This window comes from Microcaecilia unicolor, chromosome 4, assembly GCF_901765095.1.
Source record: "Microcaecilia unicolor chromosome 4, aMicUni1.1, whole genome shotgun sequence".
Lineage (NCBI taxonomy): Eukaryota > Metazoa > Chordata > Amphibia > Gymnophiona > Siphonopidae > Microcaecilia > Microcaecilia unicolor.
Genome location: NC_044034.1, coordinates 102,828,765 through 102,851,893, shown reverse-complemented (window position 1 = coordinate 102,851,893; position 23,129 = coordinate 102,828,765). Strand labels below are relative to the sequence as shown.

The 23,129-nt window shown below is 39.8% G+C and overlaps 1 protein-coding gene across 1 annotated transcript in view; it reads left to right on the top strand.

The window, feature by feature from the left end:
* The window catches only part of WBP4 (WW domain binding protein 4), a 70,427-nt gene that overhangs the window by 18,792 nt on the left and 28,506 nt on the right, over positions 1-23,129 (top strand). The window contains exons 3-7 of the mRNA XM_030200554.1: positions 123-185; positions 264-387; positions 3,459-3,629; positions 4,024-4,079; positions 21,008-21,083. Coding sequence (XP_030056414.1) covers positions 123-185; positions 264-387; positions 3,459-3,629; positions 4,024-4,079; positions 21,008-21,083 — 490 coding nt within the window. The remainder of the gene's footprint in view (positions 1-122; positions 186-263; positions 388-3,458; positions 3,630-4,023; positions 4,080-21,007; positions 21,084-23,129) is intronic.

The window sequence follows — 23,129 nt, the reverse complement described above, 5'->3', positions numbered from 1 at the left end:
ATACTGACACAGTTAGTAGAGGACCCCCTTAAAAAGTATACCTGTAAAGACAAGTGTGTTAACCATAGCTGAATTTTCATCCTTAAGGTTCATCCTAATTACTTTTGTTTATTTGTTTTAAGAGCATTGATTTCCATGAAAGGGGGAAGAACCACAAGGAAAATGTAGTCAGGAGAATCAGTGAGGTAATGCAACTTCTTACGCTTTGTTTCCAGCATATTTTTGGTTCTTCTGTTTTAACCTGATTTGGTTTTATTTTGTAGATCAAAAGAAAGAGTATGGATAAGGCAAAAGAAGAAGAAAAAGCATCCAAAGAATTTGCAGCTATGGAGGAGGCTGCACTGAAAGCTTATCAGGAAGATCTAAAAAGGCTTGGGGTTGGTTCAGGTAATTAGAAAATTTTCTTAGGAGCCGATGTACAGCAGGACCTGGTAAATACGGGTGCTACTGATAGAATTACCAGGTCGCAAACAGCGACCAAAGCAAAAAAGGGATCACATGCAAATGAGATGCACAGCTCCCCTTTCGTACATCAACCGCTGTTTGTGACTGGAAGCTATTGAACATCAATCACTGTCTGCAACTGGAAGCTGTCAAATGCACAAGATCCATGGTGGTCCCCTCCCCCCTAGATGTCTTAAACATTTCTTGGTGTGCCAGTGGACCCAACACCCCCCACCTCTTCCCTTCTGGACTTACCTCCCCCCCACTCCCCATGAACCTTAGATCTGCAGGAGGGCAGGAGCAATGCCTCTGGCCCTGTCAAAATGGTGGCGCCCTTCCCCTGCCTGGTGCATCCTGGGATTCACTGGGATGGGCTAAACACCATTTTGGGAGGGCCGGGCCCAGAGGGAGGAGGCGTTGTGCATGTCTCTTGCGGATCCAAGCTACGTGTGTGGGGGGGGAGGTCACTAGAGCACCAGGAAGTGATGGTTACAGTGATTGTGGGGTGAGGAGGTGGTCCACTGGACCACCAGGGTTCTATTGTGGGGGGAGGGGTGGGTGGTGAGCCTTTCCAGCTGTCTGTTTCCCTCCTCTCCGACAGCTCTAGAGCAGCCATAAAATCTAGGTTGCATTTTACGGCTGCACTGGAGCTGTGCAGTGCACGGAATGTTCATTAGAATACTAATGAGTTTGTTGTAATACATTTGCATAGGGTTCATGGTAGCTGCTAACAGCACATGCTAGAGCCATGGAAAAATCCTTTGTATATTGCTCGGTAGATAATGTTTGCTTTAGACTGGCTACAGCCTGTCTAAAGCAAACATTGACAACACAATAAGCTTTTTGCATTAGGCTTTGTCATTTTAAAGATGATTTTAGGTTTGTGTGGCATTTATCTTAGAAAAAATTCCAAAATCTGCTTAGAGCAATAAAATTAGAAACTGTTGTATATGTTTGCTCCAGAAAATGTTATTCCTTGTGCATATAATGAAAGTCACTTGTTATATGTATCAAATTAGGCCTCATAAGCCTAGGGTACCAACTCTGTGGACACACCTATAAAGGCTATCATCATAGGCCTACCACTACCTCCAAAAAACCTGCAGAAAGCAAAAACTCAATATATATAGAGAAAAAAGCAATCTGCGGTAAAAACCGGAGGATATACTCGTGACAAATTCTTAAGTCAAATGCCCAAGCAGTATCTATAGTGTGCTAGCAAGCAACTTAATTGTTCTAGCGGAAGAGTAATTATATATATGGTCAGAACTATCCTAACAGAAACAATTATATTTAAAAAGATACACTTTGATGTTTAGAAAAAATTCACCACAAAAAAAGAAGTACTTAGCTTCATCCAAAGAAAAGAGCAAGGCACACTTTTCACAGGCCACTCCAAAAAGGTGAATCATCAAAAAAGGGAAAATGATTGAATCAAAAACTCAGTAACTTCTCCCGACATCAAAACAAAACATTTTCTCATTGTCCCATATAGTATAGTCATAACCAATCTCTCGCGACAGTCAGTGAATTCACTCTGTTTCGCTACTTCATCAGGAGAGGGTATGCATAACACTCATCTTCCTTGCTGCATACAATTTGTGTCAAAATGGCGACTGATTATAAGGACGCTCTTGCGGTTGACTCACTCATTATTCTGACGTCATTTCCCAGAGAATCCTCATATGTCAGATAAATCAATAATGAGACGTCATTTCCTTCTATAACAGTGCATCAGTAAAATGCTTCCCATTCCATAGGGCCATTGAGTTTTACGGAATACACCTAGGCGGAAATATTTTTGTCGTTGATTTTTCAAGCGCCATATATAGAATGTAGTCATATATTATTTTTGGTTTCTGTTCCATGGAATTACTGACAATGCTCTCATTGAAGTACAATACTTCTCAAACATCCAGTTTGTATTTTTTTCAACACTCTTATTCACTTGAAATCTCTCAAGCACTGCCCAATCAATTTATCAATCTATAAATCTCCAGTCATATCCAATTCATTAGCGATTTCAATAATCTTTTTCCCGAGTGACCTCAGTGATATTCACCATCCACCACCCTTACAGGATTTACGTGGCGGTTTCTGGAACATCCACCTCTTCATTGGTCAACTTATTTAGAAACATGAACCTTCTTATATATATATATATATATATATATATATATATATATATATGTGTGTGTGTGTGTGTGTGTGTGTGTGTATATATATATATACAAACTTTCTTCCAATATATTTTATTTTACTTATCTTTTTAAAGCCTTCTTTAGTCGGACCCAGGGGTGTTACTGTCCGACATGTTTCGCTCACTCACGAGCTGCCTCAAGGACATACCCCCTGCGATCTTTACTAGTGCCAGCTCTGCATACTTTTAAGTACAAACACTTAAAACAGTCAAAACAGTCATATATTGCATACAGCCTTACAATACAGAGTTAATTAATCCTTTAACAAAATCTGTTAAAATATACTCATTTGATGAAATGCTTAATGGCAGAGCATAGATTAGCTTTGCCTAAATGGGAGAAAGTTTAGAGAGTTCTTTCACATTATCCTTCATAAGTTATATTGTATGGATTAGGGGATGTTATGAGGTTTGTATTAGTGTGTACCATCTGTGATGTGACGTTTTTCAGAAGCAGGTGTAGGGAGAAGGGTATAGATTTCAAAATAATTTATACAGTTAGAGGTCAACATTCTTTCCTTATCACTATGCTAATAAGGTACCTGTTCATTTGTTCATCTTCTGAGTGGGGGTAGATAGTATATTCCCTGTATGTACCTTTTATTTGCTGCTACTTTGATAAATAAACTCAAACATAATGTCAAATATTTTGAACATACTTTTAAATGCGAAAGGTGAGGAAAACTGTTGAGACTACCTTTATTTCGGAGGCATTTTGGGTTTGGTTTACGTTTCATAGCTTTCAGTAAATAGAATTTTAGAAAGACAGGTTATGAAGGATCAGTTGTGGGTAATGTTACTGTCTGCTTTTAAGCTACTGAAGATACGACCAGTTCAGATACTACCAGTTCAGCACAGATTAAGCCACAGAAGAGTGACAAGAAAAAAAAGGTTACCTCCATTGCGCAAACAGCCAGCAAAGTTGAATGGACGAAAGGAGTCTCTCCTGAGGGATATGCCTACTACTACAACCATCGAACAGGAGGTAAAACTGATTAGCAGAAGCAGCCTAGTGAATCATTGTAGCTAAACGTTGTGTGAGAGCAACTTTACTTGGGACAATCTCAGTATTTTATTCAAAAATTGTTAGGCTAATTGTATTGTGCATACTGTGTGCTTAAATGAATTTATCATTTCACTTTTGAGAAATTTATTTGTGATTCAAATGATGGTTAGCTACCTTGTTCATAGAATGCAATTTTTAATATATAAAAATACAGTTTGGGGGGGGGGGGGGGGGTACATACACTACCATTTTATGTGGACTCTTTGTCACAAGGGCTGCCATGAAATAGCTAGTGCTTGCAGTGTGAACTTTTCACAGAACAAAGAACAGAAATGCCTTACATGGGATATCTTTTGGGCTTTGGTGTTTTTAGAATCTCAGTGGGAAGAACCTGAAGGATTCCAGGAAAGCACCCAAAAGTCTGAAAAGGTATGGTAATTTTGGAACATGCTGCTCTGTATAACAATTTTTTGTGGCATTTCTCCTCTGTTCTTCGATTTCCTCTAGTTTTTGGGTGCTAACAACTCTGTGTCCTTGCTGATACTTTACCCATTTGCCACCACATGTAATTACTAAGCTTCCCAGAATGGGAGAGAGAAGCCTTAGTAATTCTAGCAGCCGAATTCACTTTTAGTGATGGTACCAATCTGAAAAAAATTAATGGGAGGAAGGGTGAAAGCAGCATGGTTTTTTTTTTTGTTTTTACTAGAGTGGATCATGCTTACACGAGCTTTTTAAACAAATGGTCTGCAGTCATCTGCTACATGGAGAAGTTGGACCTCCTCCCTACGTTGATTTCCTAGTTTGAAACCTGTGAAATGGACTGAATAATCTACACAGCAGTCGGTCCCAGAGCCAGAAGTAGTAGTAATACTTTAAGTGCAGTCTGGGTCCTGGGAGAGTGTGTACATGCATGTTCACTAGAACTGCAGTGGCATTTGCTGACTTTCTCCAGGTGAGAATGCAGAGCCTGGTAATGATCTCTGGTCATAATGTGTTCACTAGTGCTGCTGCAGGCTGCAGGCCTGTGCCGAAGAAGCTGCAGAAGCATGAGGGGGCTGGCCTGGAGAAGATATTGAAATCTATAGTGGGAAGAGATGTCCTAAAATTAGGTGGGGGAGAAGGATGTAGATCAGGAATTAAGGGGGCAGGGTAAGGAGTCAATGTGAACATTTATAAAAACAAAGAAATAATTTATTCAAACCAAGATAAAAGCAGTACCCGACGTGGCCACGTTTCGCCCTCAGGCTGCGTCAGGGGTAAAACTACAAATAAAACATAAAAATAGTGATAACATCATCTGAAGTTATGTACATATATATATATAAAAAGTCATAACAGCAAATGATAAAATAAAGTACAATAAATACATTACACATTCAAAGTAAAATGGAGGAGGAGATAAGACAAGCCACTTTCACATTATATAAAAGTGTATAAACGTTGGATGGATTTAATCAAATCTAATAATGTATCAATACATACCTAAAAATCAGGGGTGATCAACATACCCCTTCAAAAAAGCCTAAAACAAAATTAAAAAGATATACATTAATCCCATCTTGATCAGCCCATGTATCACAAACTCTACATCTCACCAGTCAGCTCAATTAAAATTCTCATCATATCAACAATTGACTATATTTCATGGTGTAAAGCATTCAATTACTCACTGTTATAAATCTTCTACAAATAGACCACCTTGAATCCTAAAACTTTATCAGCCTTTACTATACAGCATCATCAAAAGACATGGCTGCATAAATGAAACTAACTTTCAAAAGCCATAACTCATTCTATAGTAAATATACTACTGGATCAAAGTGCAACAGCAATACTATCTGTGCTGTGGCTTCCCCTTTGATCCAGAGCAGTGTCTGCTGACATGTAGTCAGCTTTAATCCATGTGATGTTATGGGAGATGGCAGCATTGAGTAAAGCAGATGTATAAGTATATTTACTATAGAATGAGTTATGGCTTTTGAAAGTTAGTTTCATTTATGCAGCCATGTCTTTTGATGATGCTGTATAGTAAAGGCTGATAAAGTTTTAGGATTCAAGGTGGTCTATTTGTAGAAGATTTATAACAGTGAGTAATTGAATGCTTTACACCATGAAATATAGTCAATTGTTGATATGATGAGAATTTTAATTGAGCTGACTGGTGAGATGTAGAGTTTGTGATACATGGGCTGATCAAGATGGGATTAATGTATATCTTTTTAATTTTGTTTTAGGCTTTTTTTGAAGGGGTATGTTGATCACCCCTGATTTTTAGGTATGTATTGATACATTATTAGATTTGATTAAATCCATCCAACGTTTTATACACTTTTATATAATGTGAAAGTGGCTTGTCTTATCTCCTCCATTTTACTTTTGAATGTGTAATGTATTTATTGTACTTTATTTTATCATTTGCTGTTATGACTTTTTATATATATATGTACATAACTTGAGATGATGTTATCACTATTTTTATGTTTTTATTTGTAGTTTTACCCCTGACGCAGCCTGAGGGCGAAACGTGGCCACTTCGGGTACTGCTTTTATCTTGGTTTGAATAAATTATTTCTTTGTTTTTATATATGTGTATCGGTCTACTTTTTATAACAGACTTTTATGTAGCAAGTAGACTGTTGCCTTTTGTGTTTTTCTTTTTGTCAATGTGAACATTTCCAAGCTGATTGAGAGGGGCGATGAGAGAAAGGAAGAGGAGAAACCAGAAAATTGACATTCAATGTGCCTCAAAATTTAGTTTCTTGGTAGCTCTCACCAAAGAAACCAGGAAAACACACCAGGGAGAGAGATGAAGTAGTTGTGGAGGTGGATTTTTATCTGCAGGTTGAGCCTCTCTGACCCTGTAGTGGAGCATTTTCTCAGTGTGTAACATTCCACCTAGTTCTGTATCTGTTTAAGAAACACTGGGGTTTTTTGTAGGTATGTTTAAACTATTTTTTCTTTGTTGTTTATCATTTGTTAGGTTTGCTATACTGCTTCTCATGCATGCAAATCGAAATGATTTTCAATACATAAAATAAACGTAAAACAAAACCTGCCTAACTAATAGGAACGCTATAAAATAAATAGGAAAGCGCACTCGCTCAAGACCAGTCAATACCGCTCAAACAAATAAACGTTCATTTGTTTGCTCCCCCCCCCCCCCCATATTGCAGAAATCCAGCCAGAAGGACATCATAGTCCAAAGGCTAATTTGAATAAATGGGTTTTCAAGGAGTCTTGGAAGGAGGCATAGGATCCATCCAACCTCCGATATTGGGGAAGTGAGTTTCAGAGGGGCAAATACAAGAAAGAAAAAAGCAGGCGATCGTGTAGACTCCCATCATGCCTTAGAAGAGTGAGGTATAACAAGCCTATTATCTGTAAGTGAACAAAGAGTACGAGAAGGAGTATAAAGTATAATCAGAGACCAAGTAAGGAGTGGCAGTGTGTAGGATTTTATGTGTAATTGCAAGAATCATTAATTTTATTCGGAATGCTTTAGGTAACCAATGAAGACACTGCAGCAACAGAGTAACATGATCATAACGATTTGCATGACAAATTATATGGGCTGCAGTGTTTTGAAGGGTTTAGAGACATTTTAAGTTAGCCTTGGTAATGCTTGTATAAATGGAATTGCAGTAATCATAACGAGAATTCATGTATGCATAAAACAGAGAACAGAGTGAAGTTGAATCTACCAAACTACGAACAGTCCTGAGACGTGGGAGAAAAAAGAAACCAGTTTTCATAATCAGCAAATATTTTCAATGTAAATGATAGTGCAGAGTCAAGAATTATTCCAAGATATCTGAAGGAAGTGACAGGGGTAATGTGTCTATCAAAAAGCAGTGGTATTAAGGAAGGGCTAGGAGAAGAACCTGTGATCGAACAAGCCACTGTCTTCTCAGGGTTGAGAACCAGATGATGTTCCTTTTAACCAGGTAGCAATCTTCCGCAAGCTGTCTTGAAGTGGATTTAAATTAAGGGATATTGGGTCAGTGTAGAAAAACATAAGGAAATCATCAGCATATGATTATGCACTTATACCAAAAGTCTGGATAAGCAGAGCTAACAGACTGACAGACATTAAACAGAGAAGAAGAGAGAATCAACCTTTGTGAAACCCCACAAGAAAGTTCATGAGAAGTCAAAGTAGATGTAGATTGGACAACTGTAAAAAGAACGATGATCCAGAAAAGAGGTGAACCAGTTAAGAACAGTTCATGCAATTTGCAATGAAGGTAAGTGTTTAAGGAGAAGTATGTGATCCAATTAAATCAAAGGTAGCTGATAGATCTAAAGATACAACCATTGTAATCTTGAACAAGGTAGAATTGCACTGAAGTTCATTCAAGAGTGCAGTAAGAACAGTTTCAGTGCTGTAGCCTGACCTGAAACCTGATTGGTGAGGGTGTAACACATTTATTGAAGTTGATGAAAACCCACAGTGTCAAGATTGAAAACAGGACGATAATTATTTGGTTGCAGTGGATCCAATATAGTCTTTTTCAAAATAGGTTTGATAAGATCATGTTTAAGTGGTGGTGGAATCACCCCTGAAGTCAAAATATGAGATATTAAAGTATGAAGAAATGGAGATATTCCTAATGAAGACTGTTTTAGCCAATTTAACAGAAATGGATCAAGGGAGCAATAAGTTGTGTTGAGTTGGGACAAAAGTTTAGTTATCAATGCTAAGGATGGAATATTGAATGTTGTCCACAGTGCAGCATTGTCTGTAGAGGGAGATTCACATAATGGAGGAACAACAGTTTGCGATACCATCAGAAATGGAGCATGAAATTGCTCTAGCTTAGAGGTAAAATACGATGCTTGAATTTCAGATGTCAAATGAACAGTAGGAGAGCCGTTGGAAGGAGATGAGACAAGAGTATTGAAGATCCTGAAAAGCTGTAACCTGCCTCCCTGTTCTGTCTAGAAAAGAAGTTCTTTTTCTTAGGTATGCGAGTTTGAGCAATATAATGTTGGTTGTGCCTGCAGATCTTAAGAGATTTGTCTGTTGCTATGTTTGTGCCAGAAGCGCTCAACCCTTCTTACTTGATGCCTATGTAAAAGTAGGTCTGGATGGAGCCATAGTTGCTGTTTCTTTGAACATTTCTGAATAAAAGTCAGAGATGCTACCTGATCAAGGACTGCTTGCAGTGATGGGTTCCACATATAAACCTGCTCTTCGATGTGAAGTTCAAAGAAATTTTCTGGAAAAGAATCCTGAATTGAAGGAAGAGGAAGAGGGTCAATGTGACCTAGACATCTTGACCAAAACCCTGTAGAAGATGCAGATGACAAGAAAGGAACCAGAGAAACCTGAAACAAAACACAAAAATGATCAGTCTAAGAAAGTGGGAGAGTCCTTAAGGAAGAGGTAACATAAGTACATAAGTATTGCCATACTGGGAAAGACCAAAGGTCCATCAAGCCCAGCATCCTGTTTCCAACAGTGGCCAATCCAAGTCACAAATACCTGGCAAGATCCCAAAAAAGTACAAAAAAGTACAAAACATTTTATACTGCTTATCCCAGAATAGTGGATTTTCCCCAAGTCCATTTTTTTTAACTCCGCTAAGCTAACCGCCTATACCACATTCTCTGGCAACAAATTCCAGAGTTTAATTACATGTTGAGTGCCCCGATGTTACATTTACCCAGTCAATATCGGGATAATTGAAATCACCCATTATTACTGTGTTGCCCAGTTTGTTTGCGTCCCTAATTTCCTTTAACATTTCTGCATCCGACTGTTCATCCTGGCCAGGTGGACGGTAGTACACTCCTATCACTATCTTTTTCCCCTTTACACATGGAATTTCAATCCACAGTGATTCCAAGAAGTGTTTTGTTTCCTGCAGAATTCTCAATCTATTTGATTCAAGGTTCTCGTTAATATACAATGCTACCCCTCCACCAATTCGATCCACCCTATCACTATGATATAATTTGTACCCCGTTATGACAGTGTCCCACAGGTTATCCTCCTTCTACCAGGTCTCAGAGATTCCTGTTATATCTAATTTTTCATTTAGTGCAATATGCCTAATGCATCTGTTTGCACAAATATTTTCTACAAGACCTATGTATGACTATAACTCCTGCAAGCATGCAAATGTGGATTCTGGTTGGGCCCATTCTTTTGTACCGTTCTATGCAAAGTGTCTTTTCTTTCTTGCACTTTTGCTCTTCATTTCTAATTTGTCTCTGATATCACACAGAGATCTCTCTCTGGTTTTGTAAGCCACATTGAGCCTGCATGTTTGTGGGGATAATGTGGGGTATAAATACATTGATAAAATATATATATATATATTCTAGCTCTCCCATCTTATTTCTTAGGCTCCTGGCATTCGCATATAGACATTTCAAACTATGTTGTTCCTATTTACATGATGCTTAGTACTTGACAGTATTAATTTGCAATCTTTTGTCTGATTTATATTTTTATTTAAAGACACCTGATCTACTATGGTCTCTTTTGCAACCTCACTATCAGGATACCCTATCTTCCCTGTTTTGGTGATATCTTTCAAAGATACCTTATCCCGAACCATGAGCTTTTGAGCGACTGTCGGCCTTCACCCCCGTTTCTAGTTTAAAAGCTGCTCTATCTCCTTTTTAAATGCCGATTGCCAGCAGCCTGGTTAAGGTGGAGCCTTGCGGAATAGGCTCCCCCTTCCTCAGAATGTTGTCCAGTTCCTAAGAAATCTAAAACCATCCTCCCTGCACCATCGTCTCATCCACGCATCGAGACTCCGGAGCTCTGCCTGTCTGTTGGGCCCTGCGCATGGAACGGGTAGCATTTCAGAAAATGCTACCCTAGAGGATCTGGATTTGAGCTTTCTACCTAAGAGCCTAAATTTGGCTTCCAGAACCTCTCTCCCACATTTTCCTATGTCATTGGTACCCACATGTACCAAGACGGCCGGCTGCTCCCTAGCACTATCTAAAATCCTATGTAGGTGACGCGTGAGGTCCTCCACCTTCGCACCAGGCAGGCAGGCAAGTCACCAGGCGATCCTCACATCCACCAGCCACTCAGCTATCTATATGCCTAATGATCGAATCACCAACTACAACAGCTGTCCTAACCTTTCCCTCTCAGTCAGCACTTGGAGACATATCCTTGGTGTGAGAGGATAGTACATCCCCTGGTGGGCAGGTCCTGGCTACAGGAGTACTTCCTACTTCACCAGGGTGATGCTCTCCTTCTAGGAGACCTCATTCCTCCAAGGTAGCACAGGGGCTACCAGACTGGAGTTGGGACTTCTCTACAACATCCCTGTAGGTCTTCTTTATGTACCTCTCTGTCTCCCTCAGCTCCACCAAGTCTGCTACTCTAGCCTCAAGAGAACGGACACGTTCTCTGAGAGCTAGGAGCTCTTTGCATTGGGCACACATATATGACATCTCACCAACTGGGAGATAATCATACATGTGACAATGCAAAAGATTGGATAGCACCCCTCTCACTGCTGGACTGCTGACTCCATCTTAGTGTTATAAAAAAGTGTCTTTTGGTTTATATTGAGGGGCATAATCGAACGCGAACGCCCATCTCCATGGGCGCCTATCTATGAGGACGGGTACGCGAAGGGGTGGGCCAGACTGCATTTTCAAAAAAGATGGGTGTCCATCGTTTGTTTCGATAATACGGTTTATGCCGGGCAAATGCTTCGCATTTGGGCGGATTTGAGCTAGGCGGTATCGGTTTTCAGCGATAAGCACCCAGCTCAAAAACAAACAAATCCAAGGCATTTGGTCGTGGGAGGGGCCAGGATTCGTAGTGCACTGGTCCCCCTCACATGCCAGGACACCAACCGGCACCCTAGGGGGCACTTGTAACAATTAAAAAAAAATATATTTAAAATACCTCCCAAGTCCATAGCTCCCTTACCTTGGGTGCTGAGCCCCCAAAATCCCCCCCCCCCAAAACCCACTACCCACAACTCTACACCATTACCATAGCACTTATTGCCGATGGGGGGCACCTAGATGTGGGTACAGTGGGTTTTGGGGGCGGTTTGGAGCGCTCCCATTTAGCAGCACAAGTGTAACAGGTAGTGGGGGGTGGGCCTGGGTCCACCTGCCTGAAGTCCACTGCACCCACTAACAACTGCTCCAGGGACCTGCATACTGCTGTGATGGAGCTGGGTATGACACTTGAGGCTGGCACAAAAAAAACTGAAGAAACCAGTCTTCGCAAAAAAACAACCAAAAAACAAAACAGCGAAGATGACTCACAGGAACACAAATAAAAATAAAATATAAAAATAATCACAGAATATGTATTTAAATACATTAGACAACACTTTGGTTATAAAAATTAAAAATGAACTTTATTAGCCAAAAGATAGCGGGGAGAAAGGGACTCGACACAGCTGTGTTTCGGCTGTACAGGCTTGCGTCAGGAGTCTTCTTACCATATATTGATTCTGAATTCTATCCAATTATTAGAAATATATATATCTCTTTTAAATAATGTAGCGTTAAGTCCTGCCCGAAATGAAGTCAGGCGGGCAAGATCAAAACAGCGTCCCTTTCTCCCCGCTATCTTTTGGCTAATAAAGTTCATTTTTAATTTTTATAACCAAAGTGTCGTCTAATGTATTTAAATACAAATTCTGTGATTATTTTTACTTGAGGCTGGCATACAGGCTGGAAAAAAAAGTTTTTAAAGTTCTTTTTTTTTTTTTTGGTGGGAGGGGGTTAGTGACCTCTGGGGGAGTCAGGGGAGGTCATTCCCCATTCCCTCCAGTGGTCATCTGGGCAGTTGGGGCACTTTTTTGGGACTTGTTCGTGAAAAAAAGGGTCCAGAAAAAGTGACCCAAATTCTCACTTCTGGCGCCCTTCTTTTTTCCATTATCGGCCGAGCGCACCCATCTCTCCTCGGCCGATAAACACGCCCCAGTCCCACCTTCACCACGCTTCTGACACGCCCCCGTCAACTTTGTTCGTTCCCGCGACAGACTGCAGGCGCCCATTATAAAGATTTGGGCACCCATGACAGAAAGGTGCCCATCTCCCGATTTGGGTCGAAATATGGGCGTCTTTCTCTTTCAAAAATAAGCTGGATGGTATATTGTATGATTTATTTAGTGTTTCCTTCTTAGATGGTAATGAAATGTAGTTAAAACTCTGTAAGAGCACTCCTTGCTTGTTACCCTAATTACAATAACTGACTATAAATGAAGAGTTGTCCTAGGAGCGGGAAGACTAAACTAGATCCTGCACTGCCTGCTAGATTCTATCTGTTAATGCTGTGGTACAACATTTTTAAAACTAAGTGGAAAAGACTATGGTGATTAGTTGATAAAATTTGCTTTTTATATATTTTTTTGCCTAACACTAACCTACAATTCCTCCTTTAAACCCCAATCTTTAAGTTCCCAAAGCACAAAGCAAAATAGCGTTCACTTACCAGAGAAATGTCCTCTTCTCTCGGAACTTCTAGTTAAAGAATTAAGGTCCGTCAAAACTAAATCCAATGTATGGCCAGCAGAATGCATAGCAGCTGTAATATGCTGTGTGATACCCAAATCTTCTAGTAGAGAGGTGAAGCATCTAGTACGGGGATGAGATGGATTAACCATTTGAATATTAAAATCTTCAAGTACAAGAAGATTTGGGAACTTAAGAATCAGCTAAAGATTGATAGACTCTATCCCAATCTTCAGTTTTTAGGGAGGGGGGAACAATAGAAAAGCAGAATATGTACCCATGGAATAGCTTTCACCTCTAATAAATGAAGTTCAGAGAATGATAAACTGAGACGATATTTCGTTAACATAAAGTGATAGGGAAAAAATAATTGCCAAACCTCCCCCACATCTACCTACATGAGAGGAGTAGTACACAGAGAAATTTGTAGGAAGGCTAGAAAATAAATGTGCTTCCTCTCCAGAAAGAAGCCAAGTCTCTGTAACACATTTAAAGTCAAGAAGATTAGAGAGAAGTAGATCTTGAATGAGAGTAGGCTTCCGCTTCATCAAACGGCAGTTAAAAAGGGCAAAAGAAAAATTCTGGGCAGGATTATTTACCATCCTGGAACCCTGTTACAAGAAGTAAGATACCTAACCCAAGTAGTACAAGAACCCAGTCTAGAAGGAGGACGGAAACCCTACCAAACAGGGATTGCAGATGAGTCCGGTAACATAGTTGGAGAAGAACCCAGGAAACCTGTAAGGACGATGAGCTGACTACCCTGAAGAAAAGTGCCAGATAAAACAGAGCAGAGAAGGAACAGAAAAACCGTGCCAAGTGTTCCTAGTGCAAAAACCATAATAGAGTATGAAGAAAGCTTTGCAGACTTGTCAGAGAAAAGTCCTTCCCTCCTCGCCCTCTGTCAATCACCCTAAGGAGCTCACCTAAGGAGCATGACCTGCTCCTTATGCGTGCGCTGCCACAGCACAAATGCGCAGATTTAAATACCACTTGCTGTGTGTATGATCTCAGAAGCACCCCTGTGTGCAGAACACCTCGCAGGGAGAAAAAGTTCCAGTGAATTTTTTGCATATGATCTCAGAATCGACGGGTCACCTGACCTTCATGCAGGACAGAGCACAGGGGGAGAAAATGGTTCCAGTGAATTTCTGCAACGAGAAGAAGATCCATAAACAGGTCACAAAATAGATAGCACACTCGCTACAAAACAGCTAGCAAATGTTTCATTGTAACTTATATATTTTATTTTGGCAGTATTGCATCATTCTTTGTAAAATGTTGAAGTTCCTGTTTAATAATGTAACAGTATAACAGCTGAATATGGTTGTAGAAAATACAGAAGTTTTTGAATTCCCCTCTCCTCCCCCCTCCCCCTGAAAAAATGGAGGCAAGAGTAAACCAGTTTTTTACTACAATTTGGCTGGTTAGCTTTATTTGCCTATGGTAAAATCATTTATATTTTAAGAAGGATAAGAATCTTAGTATGTCTTTTTATGTATTCTAATGGTTAGTGCAGTGGCCTGAGAACCAGGGGAACAGGCCACTGCTCCTTGTCACTCTGGGCAAGTCACTTAATCCTCCATTGCCCAGGTACAAATAAGTACCTGTACATAATATGTAAACCTCTTGGTTGTATCCATAGAAAGTTGGTATATTAAATCCTATCTCGTTTCTTTCTTTGACCTCCTGAGCTTTCAGTCCCAGAATTTGTCAGCTTCACGCTGTTACCAGCAAGCCTTTATGCACATCTTATCAGCATTTATCCCAGTTGCTATGCTTGTCCATCTTTTTTTGCATTCTGAGGTCCTTGATTACAGGCTTGGTAGATGTCCCTTGCATTTATCAAGCAGAACCCCAGTGGTTTTGAAATAAAGAAACACGCCACCTAGCATTTCCCTATTTTTATTGAATCATGTAAAGGTTAGTTCATCCTTCTTGCATCTAGAAAGGAAACTGAGGCAAAGAGCTATTTGGGCAATCTGGCAAATACAGGTATTTGCTATTCAGAGCAGGAACAGAGGCTGCATAGCAGGGCTCATTGGCAGATGGAACAGAAATGGGTATGTGGAGAGTAGTTTTCAAAGGTACTTCTGTGGATAAACCTCTTTTTGTAAAAGTCCATATATAATCCTTGTATGCATGTACTTTATACCTGTAGTCTGCTGAGGGTGTGAATTTTCATTTATGCACATACTTCTTAATGTAATAAAACGTATATATGTAAATTTCCCCTGGAGAAGCTACCTGCGTGTTTTAGCAGCTATTAATATGCATGGGTAATTTGCAAAGGGAAAAGTAATAAGTTGCATGACATAAGTATGCACACACTTTTCCTTTGAAAATAGGTATGAAGTCTATTTGTAAAAGCTACCTGCAGACTTTAAACCATGAAAATTGCGCCCTTAGTGAGTCATTCCAGACCCACCTTGCTTCAAGCCACAGAATGCATTAGTGCTTCATTGCCTTATGTATAAGACTCATGATTCCATAGTGGATGTACAAAATCATTCTGATATCACTTTCTTGTTGAAGAAAGTGTGTGAGAAACCACATAGAACATGTTTTGTCTATGATACCAGCATGATCTAAAGGCAAGGAGCCACAAATGTTTTCCAACACTTTTAGATCCAATCTGATTCATCTTTATTCTCTCTAAAACACTTATTAACCTCATCCCCATAAAATGCAATGGATAAAACCACTACCACACACAAACTCTCAGTGCAATAAACCGCCAGTGCCATAGGATCCTGCAGGGCATTAACTACTAGAATCCCAAATTCATTCTTCCATCCTTTCCCCTTATTCCTCTAACCCTACACTATCCTCTCCCTCTGATTCCCTAACCTCTTCTATACCAAATCCCTCCCATACCCCTCTCTTACTTTCTCTGCCTAGCCTGACAGTTCTGCTCACACTATCATCTGCTTATTAGATGCTATTCCTCCTTGGCTTAGTCTTCCTCATCACTTTCTCCTCTGCTATTTTCTTCATGCACCTTTCCCTGTAAATGGAAACATGCACCTATAAAGCCCATTCTAAAAAGTACTACTTTGAACAAGTAACATTTCTAACATATGTGATCTTGGAAGCAAAACATAACATATTATCTTCAAACAACTCTAGACTACCTTCCTGATGGAGGTAACATAACCGTTCTGGTTCCTCTTGATCTTACAGCTGCAATCAGCCTCATGAATCACAACCTCCTATTGTCGAGTCTTCTTGAACAAGGCATATCAGGCATTGTCTATTTTTTGTTTGTAGCTTTCCTCAAAGATTGTACATTTTAGTGTTTCCTACAATTCTACCTTATTAGATATATACTCATTGCCTTATGAACTACCACAGGGCTCTGTCCTGGCCCCTATCCTTTTTAACATTTTTTGAGCCCCTTGATCTGTCTGATTTAAGACTTTGGTATCCATGCCTTTTACTATACAACAGTATCATTCTCCTTCATCACGCAGACCCTGTTTCCCCTGACCTGTCCAAACTTAATGCTGCTCTAGCTTTATTCTCGTCGTGGCTCACTAGGAATCAACTCATTTTCAGGCCTACCAAAACCACAGTATGTTGGATTAGTGGTACCAGTTCTTTACTGTCCCTTTCTTCAGAATTGTTTAGTTCCCCTATCCCATTAGTACCTCATTTCATGTATTTACGTATTGTTCTTGACCAAGAGCTTTCCTTTTCACAACAGATTTCTACTCTGGCCGGGGCCTGTTTTCTTCTCTTCGTCAGTTCAAAATAATTAGATCATATTTAGAAGAAGCCTCACAGATACGTCTTTATCATATCACGACTAGATTATTGCAACATTGTCTACTTGGGTCTTTCACAGCATCTTATCGCCTTCAGACAGTCTAGAACACAGCCATCTGACTCTTTTCTCATGCTTCTAGATTTGACCACATTTCCCCTTTACACATCCAACACCATTGGCTCCCGGTCACCTTCAGAATCCAACATAGTGTTAATTCTTACCCATAAGGCCCTTCATAAAGGCACTTCTTCTTACCCCTCTTCTCTAGTTATCCCCTACACACCACCCAGATTACTCCGCTGTCTTATTAATCAGTGTCTTCATATACCTTCTCCAAAACAGGTTCACCATAAAATCTGCTAAGAACCGAACCTTTTTCTGACTTGCTCCCTCCCTTTGGAATTGTCTTCCCTCAAATATACGCCTTATACAAAGACATAACTACATCATTTTTGTTTTCCATTCCTTTCCTAACAATACCTAACATTTTACTTGCTTTCTTAGCCATCGCTACACACTGAGCAGAGGGTTTCAACATATCATCAACAATGATGTCTAGATCCCTTTCCTGGTCGGTGACTCCTAATGTGGAACCTTGCATTATGTAGCTATAGTTTGGGTTCCTCTTTCCCATATGCATCACTTTGCACTTACTCACATTAAACGTCATCTGCCATTTGGATTCCCAGTCTTGTAAGGTCCTCTTGTAATTTTTCACAATCCTTTTGTGATTTAACAACTTTTAATAACTTTGTGTCGTCAGCAAATTTAGGGGGTGTTTTACTAAAGATTAGCTTGAGTTACCTGCAGTAGGGCCCATAGGAATAAAAAGGGCGCTGCTGCAGATAATTCGAGCTAATCTTTAGTAAAAGACCCCCTTAATTACATCTCTAGATCATTTATAAATATGTTAAAAAGCATCGGTCCCAGTACAGACCCCTGGGGAACCTCACTGTCTTCCCTTCTCCATTGAGAATACTGACCATTTAACCCTAATCTCTTTTCTATCTTTTAACCAGTTTTTAATCCTTTTCCTGTAAACCCATTTTCACTGATCCTAAACCTTCAAACTTCTGTAGGAATCTGTTGCAGATACAAGGGCGTTGCTAACTTTCATTCTAGAACCTGATAGGAATTGGGCTTTTTATCTGTTTTGTAACCTTGCCAACACATGGGTTTTAAAGTTAGGATTTTCCATTTCTTTCATTCAGTACAGACAGAGGAAGAAGTTTTTGGCACTTCTCTGATATGTTATGAGACTTGTAAAATATAGTATGAACCGTGTGCTTTTTATGTACTTTATCATCCACACACTTTCAAACTTTTTCAAAATAAAGTTTCAAAATAGTATGCTTCTGGCTCCGAGGGAGATAGCTTGTTAAGTACGGAGAAATCATAATTAGGGTGGTTTTCTTTTCTCTTGCGGGATATTATTTCATTGTGGCATTGTTGGACTGTTTGCCTCATAGTGTATTTATTATTGTATATGAGGGATAACATTTTAATGTTTCTTTTTTATACCCATTGTAGTATTCACATCCATATTGAAATATTGAGTAATAAAAAATAAATGGTTCAAAGGAATTGCATGGAGTAAAAGGAAATAGTGCTGTACGGGGCTGACTTGTGTACCTTCCCCCCCCCCCCCCCCCCCCCCAAACAAGTAGAAAAGAAAATTTCTAAAAATATATTCTAGTATCACTCAATCAAACGGAATAGGTAGAATGTATTATCAAATAATATGTATCTCTTTCTACCTGATATACAAACTGTTTGCAAGCAACTATGGCTGCCCCTGGGCAATACAATTTCCAGCACTCACACAATGTGGAGAAAAAAAACATCAGGTATTACAGCACCACCAAGCTTCTAATGTCTCGCCGTCTCCACTTCACTCTGGTTCAAAACATGGCGGAAGCTTGGATTTTTTATTTACACGATTATTCCCCTGAAGCAGCTATAACATAGCGAAACAGGACTACCCTGCCGGGACTTTATCTATGTGTGGAGTACAATGGATGCGAGGCTGGATTTGTAAAGCAGGATAATTCTTTAGCCAAGATAAGTACTCTTTCCAAGCCGTTTGAATTTAAACTTCAGTATTTAGGTCTCCTTTACAAATGTTTGCATAGTACATGGTTAAGTCAGTGGCAAATGAGTGATGTTGTGGAGTTTTTTTTGAAGACACATGATTGATACAGTTCCCTCATTATACAAAAGGCTTGTCCTTTGACAAAGAGGTGGTGCTGTAATACCTGATGTTTTTTTTCTCCACATTGTGTGAGTGCTGGAAATTGTATTGCCCAGGGGCAGCCATAGTTGCTTGCAAACAGTTTGTATATCAGGTAGAAAGAGATACATATTATTTAAAAATATATTCTCCCATAGGAAATGACGAGAGATATGGCCAAAAGGGAAACCACCTGGACTTCCTATTGCTTTTGGTTATAGTAAATATATTTGGGTTAAAGTCACAGGGAGACAAATAAAAAGCTGAATAACCTCTTAGTAGGCAAGAGGAAAGCCTGATAATAGAGAGTAATGCACACTCTTAATCTCTCAGTATTCTCCCCAGAAATGTTTGCTAGCTGGGTGGCACGAAGGTGTAGCTGGTTAGATGTAGGGGAATATTGCACAGTATTATAAAATTTTCTGTTAAACAGGCTGGGTGGTCATTTAAATCAACCAGATGGCATACCTCTTCAAAAGGTACTAGGGAGAACACATTATCTTTATTTTCATCCTTTATGAATAATTTTTTGAGTGTTTCAAAACATGGCAAATAAAAAATACCCCACTTTGTTTTACAATAGATATTCAGGAAAACATGACACTTGCCCACTTTTCGTTTATTGCAGTAATTTTAGGGCTAATTCAGTGAAGAGTATTTTCCACTTCCATGTGGAAGGTTCCTAGATCAGGTCTCCTGTGCGGTTGGTCACTGGGCCTGTGGTTGCTATAGAGACACCATTTTCAGCCTCTGAAGATAGAGGAAGTTGTAGCCATCACTAACGGCAACACCTGTTAATAGGTTTTACAGTCCATGATATACATCATTCCCAAAAGAATTGTGATGCATGGCTTCTGCATCCTCTGGACCATTGCTGCAGTTATAAGACAAGGTCTGGGGAGGGTCTGTTAAAATTGAGGAAGAATCCCAATATAGGCTGTATATTAAGTTCAGTTAAACTAAACTTTAGGTGTAACCATTTGCTTTGTGAGATGGCCATCGATTTGTTGTCATTGTGTCTGTTGACTGGTCTAGTGAAAAAGAATTAAGTTTCAAAGACTTGATGTGGGGCACTATACATATATGATTTCACGTCTCTTCTCGGAACTGGTTGCTTTCATGGGGAAGCAGTTGTGTGGTTCAAGGGTTTTCAAAGTATGCAGCTAGCAGCTCATCCCTTATAGACATGATTATTTTCATAGATTTCCACCCATTTTTATCCACACTGCACTGGGGACGGTCTGTCCTGTCAGCAGTCCTTCATTATGGCAGACTCATGAGCTTTTCAAAATATCACTGAGTGCAGGGATAAGAAACGGAGGAGTGTGGTAGCCGTGTTAGGCCACTCTTAAGGTTATCAATAGAAATCAAACAAAATAAAACATGGAAAAGAAAATAAGATGATACCTTTTTTATTGGACATAACTTAATACATTTCTTGATTAGCTTTCGAAGGTTGCCCTTCTTCGTCAGATCGGAAATAAGCAAATGTGCTAGCTGACAGTGTATATAAGTGATAACATTCAAGCATTACTATGACAGTCTGACAGGGTGGGAGGATGGGGGTGGGTAGGAAGTATGCATGGGGACATCAAAGCATATCATTGATATTCTAACAGGGTGGGTGTGGATAGGTGAGGGGAGGGTGATCAACAGAGACATACATAGGGATAAGAAACAAAACTAATAGCCAGTACACACAAAGGAAGGCACAGTATGATAGACAAAGGTATTTTTTCAATGTGAAACTATATAGCTATGGAATTGTTTTACATACCAAAAATCCAAAATCAAGAAACACTGAAGGAAAACTTTTTTTTTTTTACTTTTTGTAAATAATAATGCCACAGTGAGGTATGAAAGATAACTCCACACATCTCATCCTGTCTTCTGTTTTCTTAGACAGGAACAACCTCTGCATGGGTTGAAGGTGTTACTGAAGAGGGTCATATCTACTACTACAATACAAGAACCGGAGGTAAGCTAGCTGTCTAACCAACTGCTCATATAAATACTTCATACTGAAATTAGATTAACTTTTTGAAACATGGTTCCTGGGTATTGGTTACACCAGACACTTGAAGCAGCTTTAGTTCTCAGCAGAGAATCAGCTGACTGTTGTGCTCTGTAAAGCCTTGCAGATAAGCTGTTTCAAACTGTAGGAAACACATGATGGAACTGCCGCCAAACCTTAACAGCAGCCAAAAAAACAGTGCTTTGAACAGGCTGCCAATTCAATCATGCACTTGTTTAGTACAGTAAACAACCTACTTCAACCCCTACAAAGGAACCAGCCTGTCCAGTCAAAACTGAACTGCAGTGATTTTGCTGCATACAAAATTAAGCCTCCTGTCAGTTAATCAGGAGTACATAAACTTGCCCTCTCCTTACACAGACATATGGGACTGTCACGAAATGCCTAGCCACCCGCCTGGGGTTATCCCACGGCCACTTAGAGGGTCTATCCCCAGCACAGCTCAGGTCCGCTTGCACCTGCTGCTTGTGCTCTATACTAGCACCCTCCTCCCACCGACCGGGTCTCAACCGCCTCTGGGGGAATCTCCCACTCTCAAATTATCCCCCAGTGATTTCTAGGTTACTGGAGGCCACACTCCCAGTGGTCCAACAATTCCCAGAAAGCATTCACAGACCCAACACACAAACCACAAGGATTCTTTATCAGACCAGACAGTAGAGGCAATAAACTGAAAATTGTTTATTGTCTTTAAAATATTGATCAATGCCCAGTTTAAATGGGAAGCTATCAGGGAACAGTTCTTGAAGCACTGTTCTTGTTAATGGTTTTTGGCCTTAGAGGTCCTATCCGGCACGTTCTTATTCTGACTATGGGTGGGTGAGAGGGAGGGGGGAGTTTTTGGGTTTTTTTTATTCGTCAGGTGGGGGAGGTTTTGGGACTGGCTTAGGGAGGGAAGGAGGTTTACTAAAAGAAGGGGAAAATCTTTTCAAAAATGTTAGAAGTATATGTTGTGTTATAATTACCGCTGAGAATACTTACACTTTGTCATAGGAATAGTGCATTCGTATACTTGTATTACTTATTGTTATTTTGATATTCGCTTTCCTAAATGTGAACTGGTATGTTATGTTTCTCAAATTTCAATAAAGACCTCTAAAAATTAAAAAAAATATATTGATCAATGAATAGAAAAAGTACAATCAGCAAACAAAAAACCAGTAAAATCCAAATGAAATTGAGTTCCTGGGCCAATGAGAGCCCAGAATAACAAGTTTTAAAAGTATACTGCTCACAGTACTGTAGATCTCTTCCTCAATGAGTGAAACTAAAGAGGGTGTATTAACTTTTCTATAAGAGCTTTAACATAAAGCATGCACCACCACCTGCTGGCCACTAAAAGAAATACACTTCAGGAAATAATTAAGGCAGTTTTACAGGCTTAAAAAACCTCATTGTTTTGTCACACTCTTAAACCAATAACAGAGGAAAGCCTTCACAAAATCCTAAGAGGCTTTCTACCAACTACCTGCTCCCTCAACTAGATGCCTCATAGAAGGGACCACGAAAATCGTGAATTCCTGTCTTTCTAATGGGCTGCTACCAACAGAATTTAAAAAAGGACAGTGGTACATCCTCTGCTAAAGAAGAACAACCTTGACCAGGACAAGCTTGAAAGTTACCAACCAGTATCTAATATCCCACTTCTAGGAAAACTTACAGAACAAACAGTCTGGGTTTATCTCGGTGATTAACTAGAAGAGAGAAATTGGCTAGAGCCATGTCATTCTGGATTCAGACCTAGGTATGGAACAGAGACCGTTCTTGTATCCCTACTAGATGATCGTCACAGTCTTGCTGGATTTCTCAGCAGCTTTTGACACTGTGGACCATGATATTCTTTGAGGACAAACAGGCCATATTCTCACATGTGGGCGACGTCATCCACATCACCCGTTGCGGAGCATTAAAATGCTAATATTGCGCACTGTGTCCCCACCGTGCATGCACGAGTGCCTTCCTGCCCGTTGCAAGAGCTGTGGCTCTTCA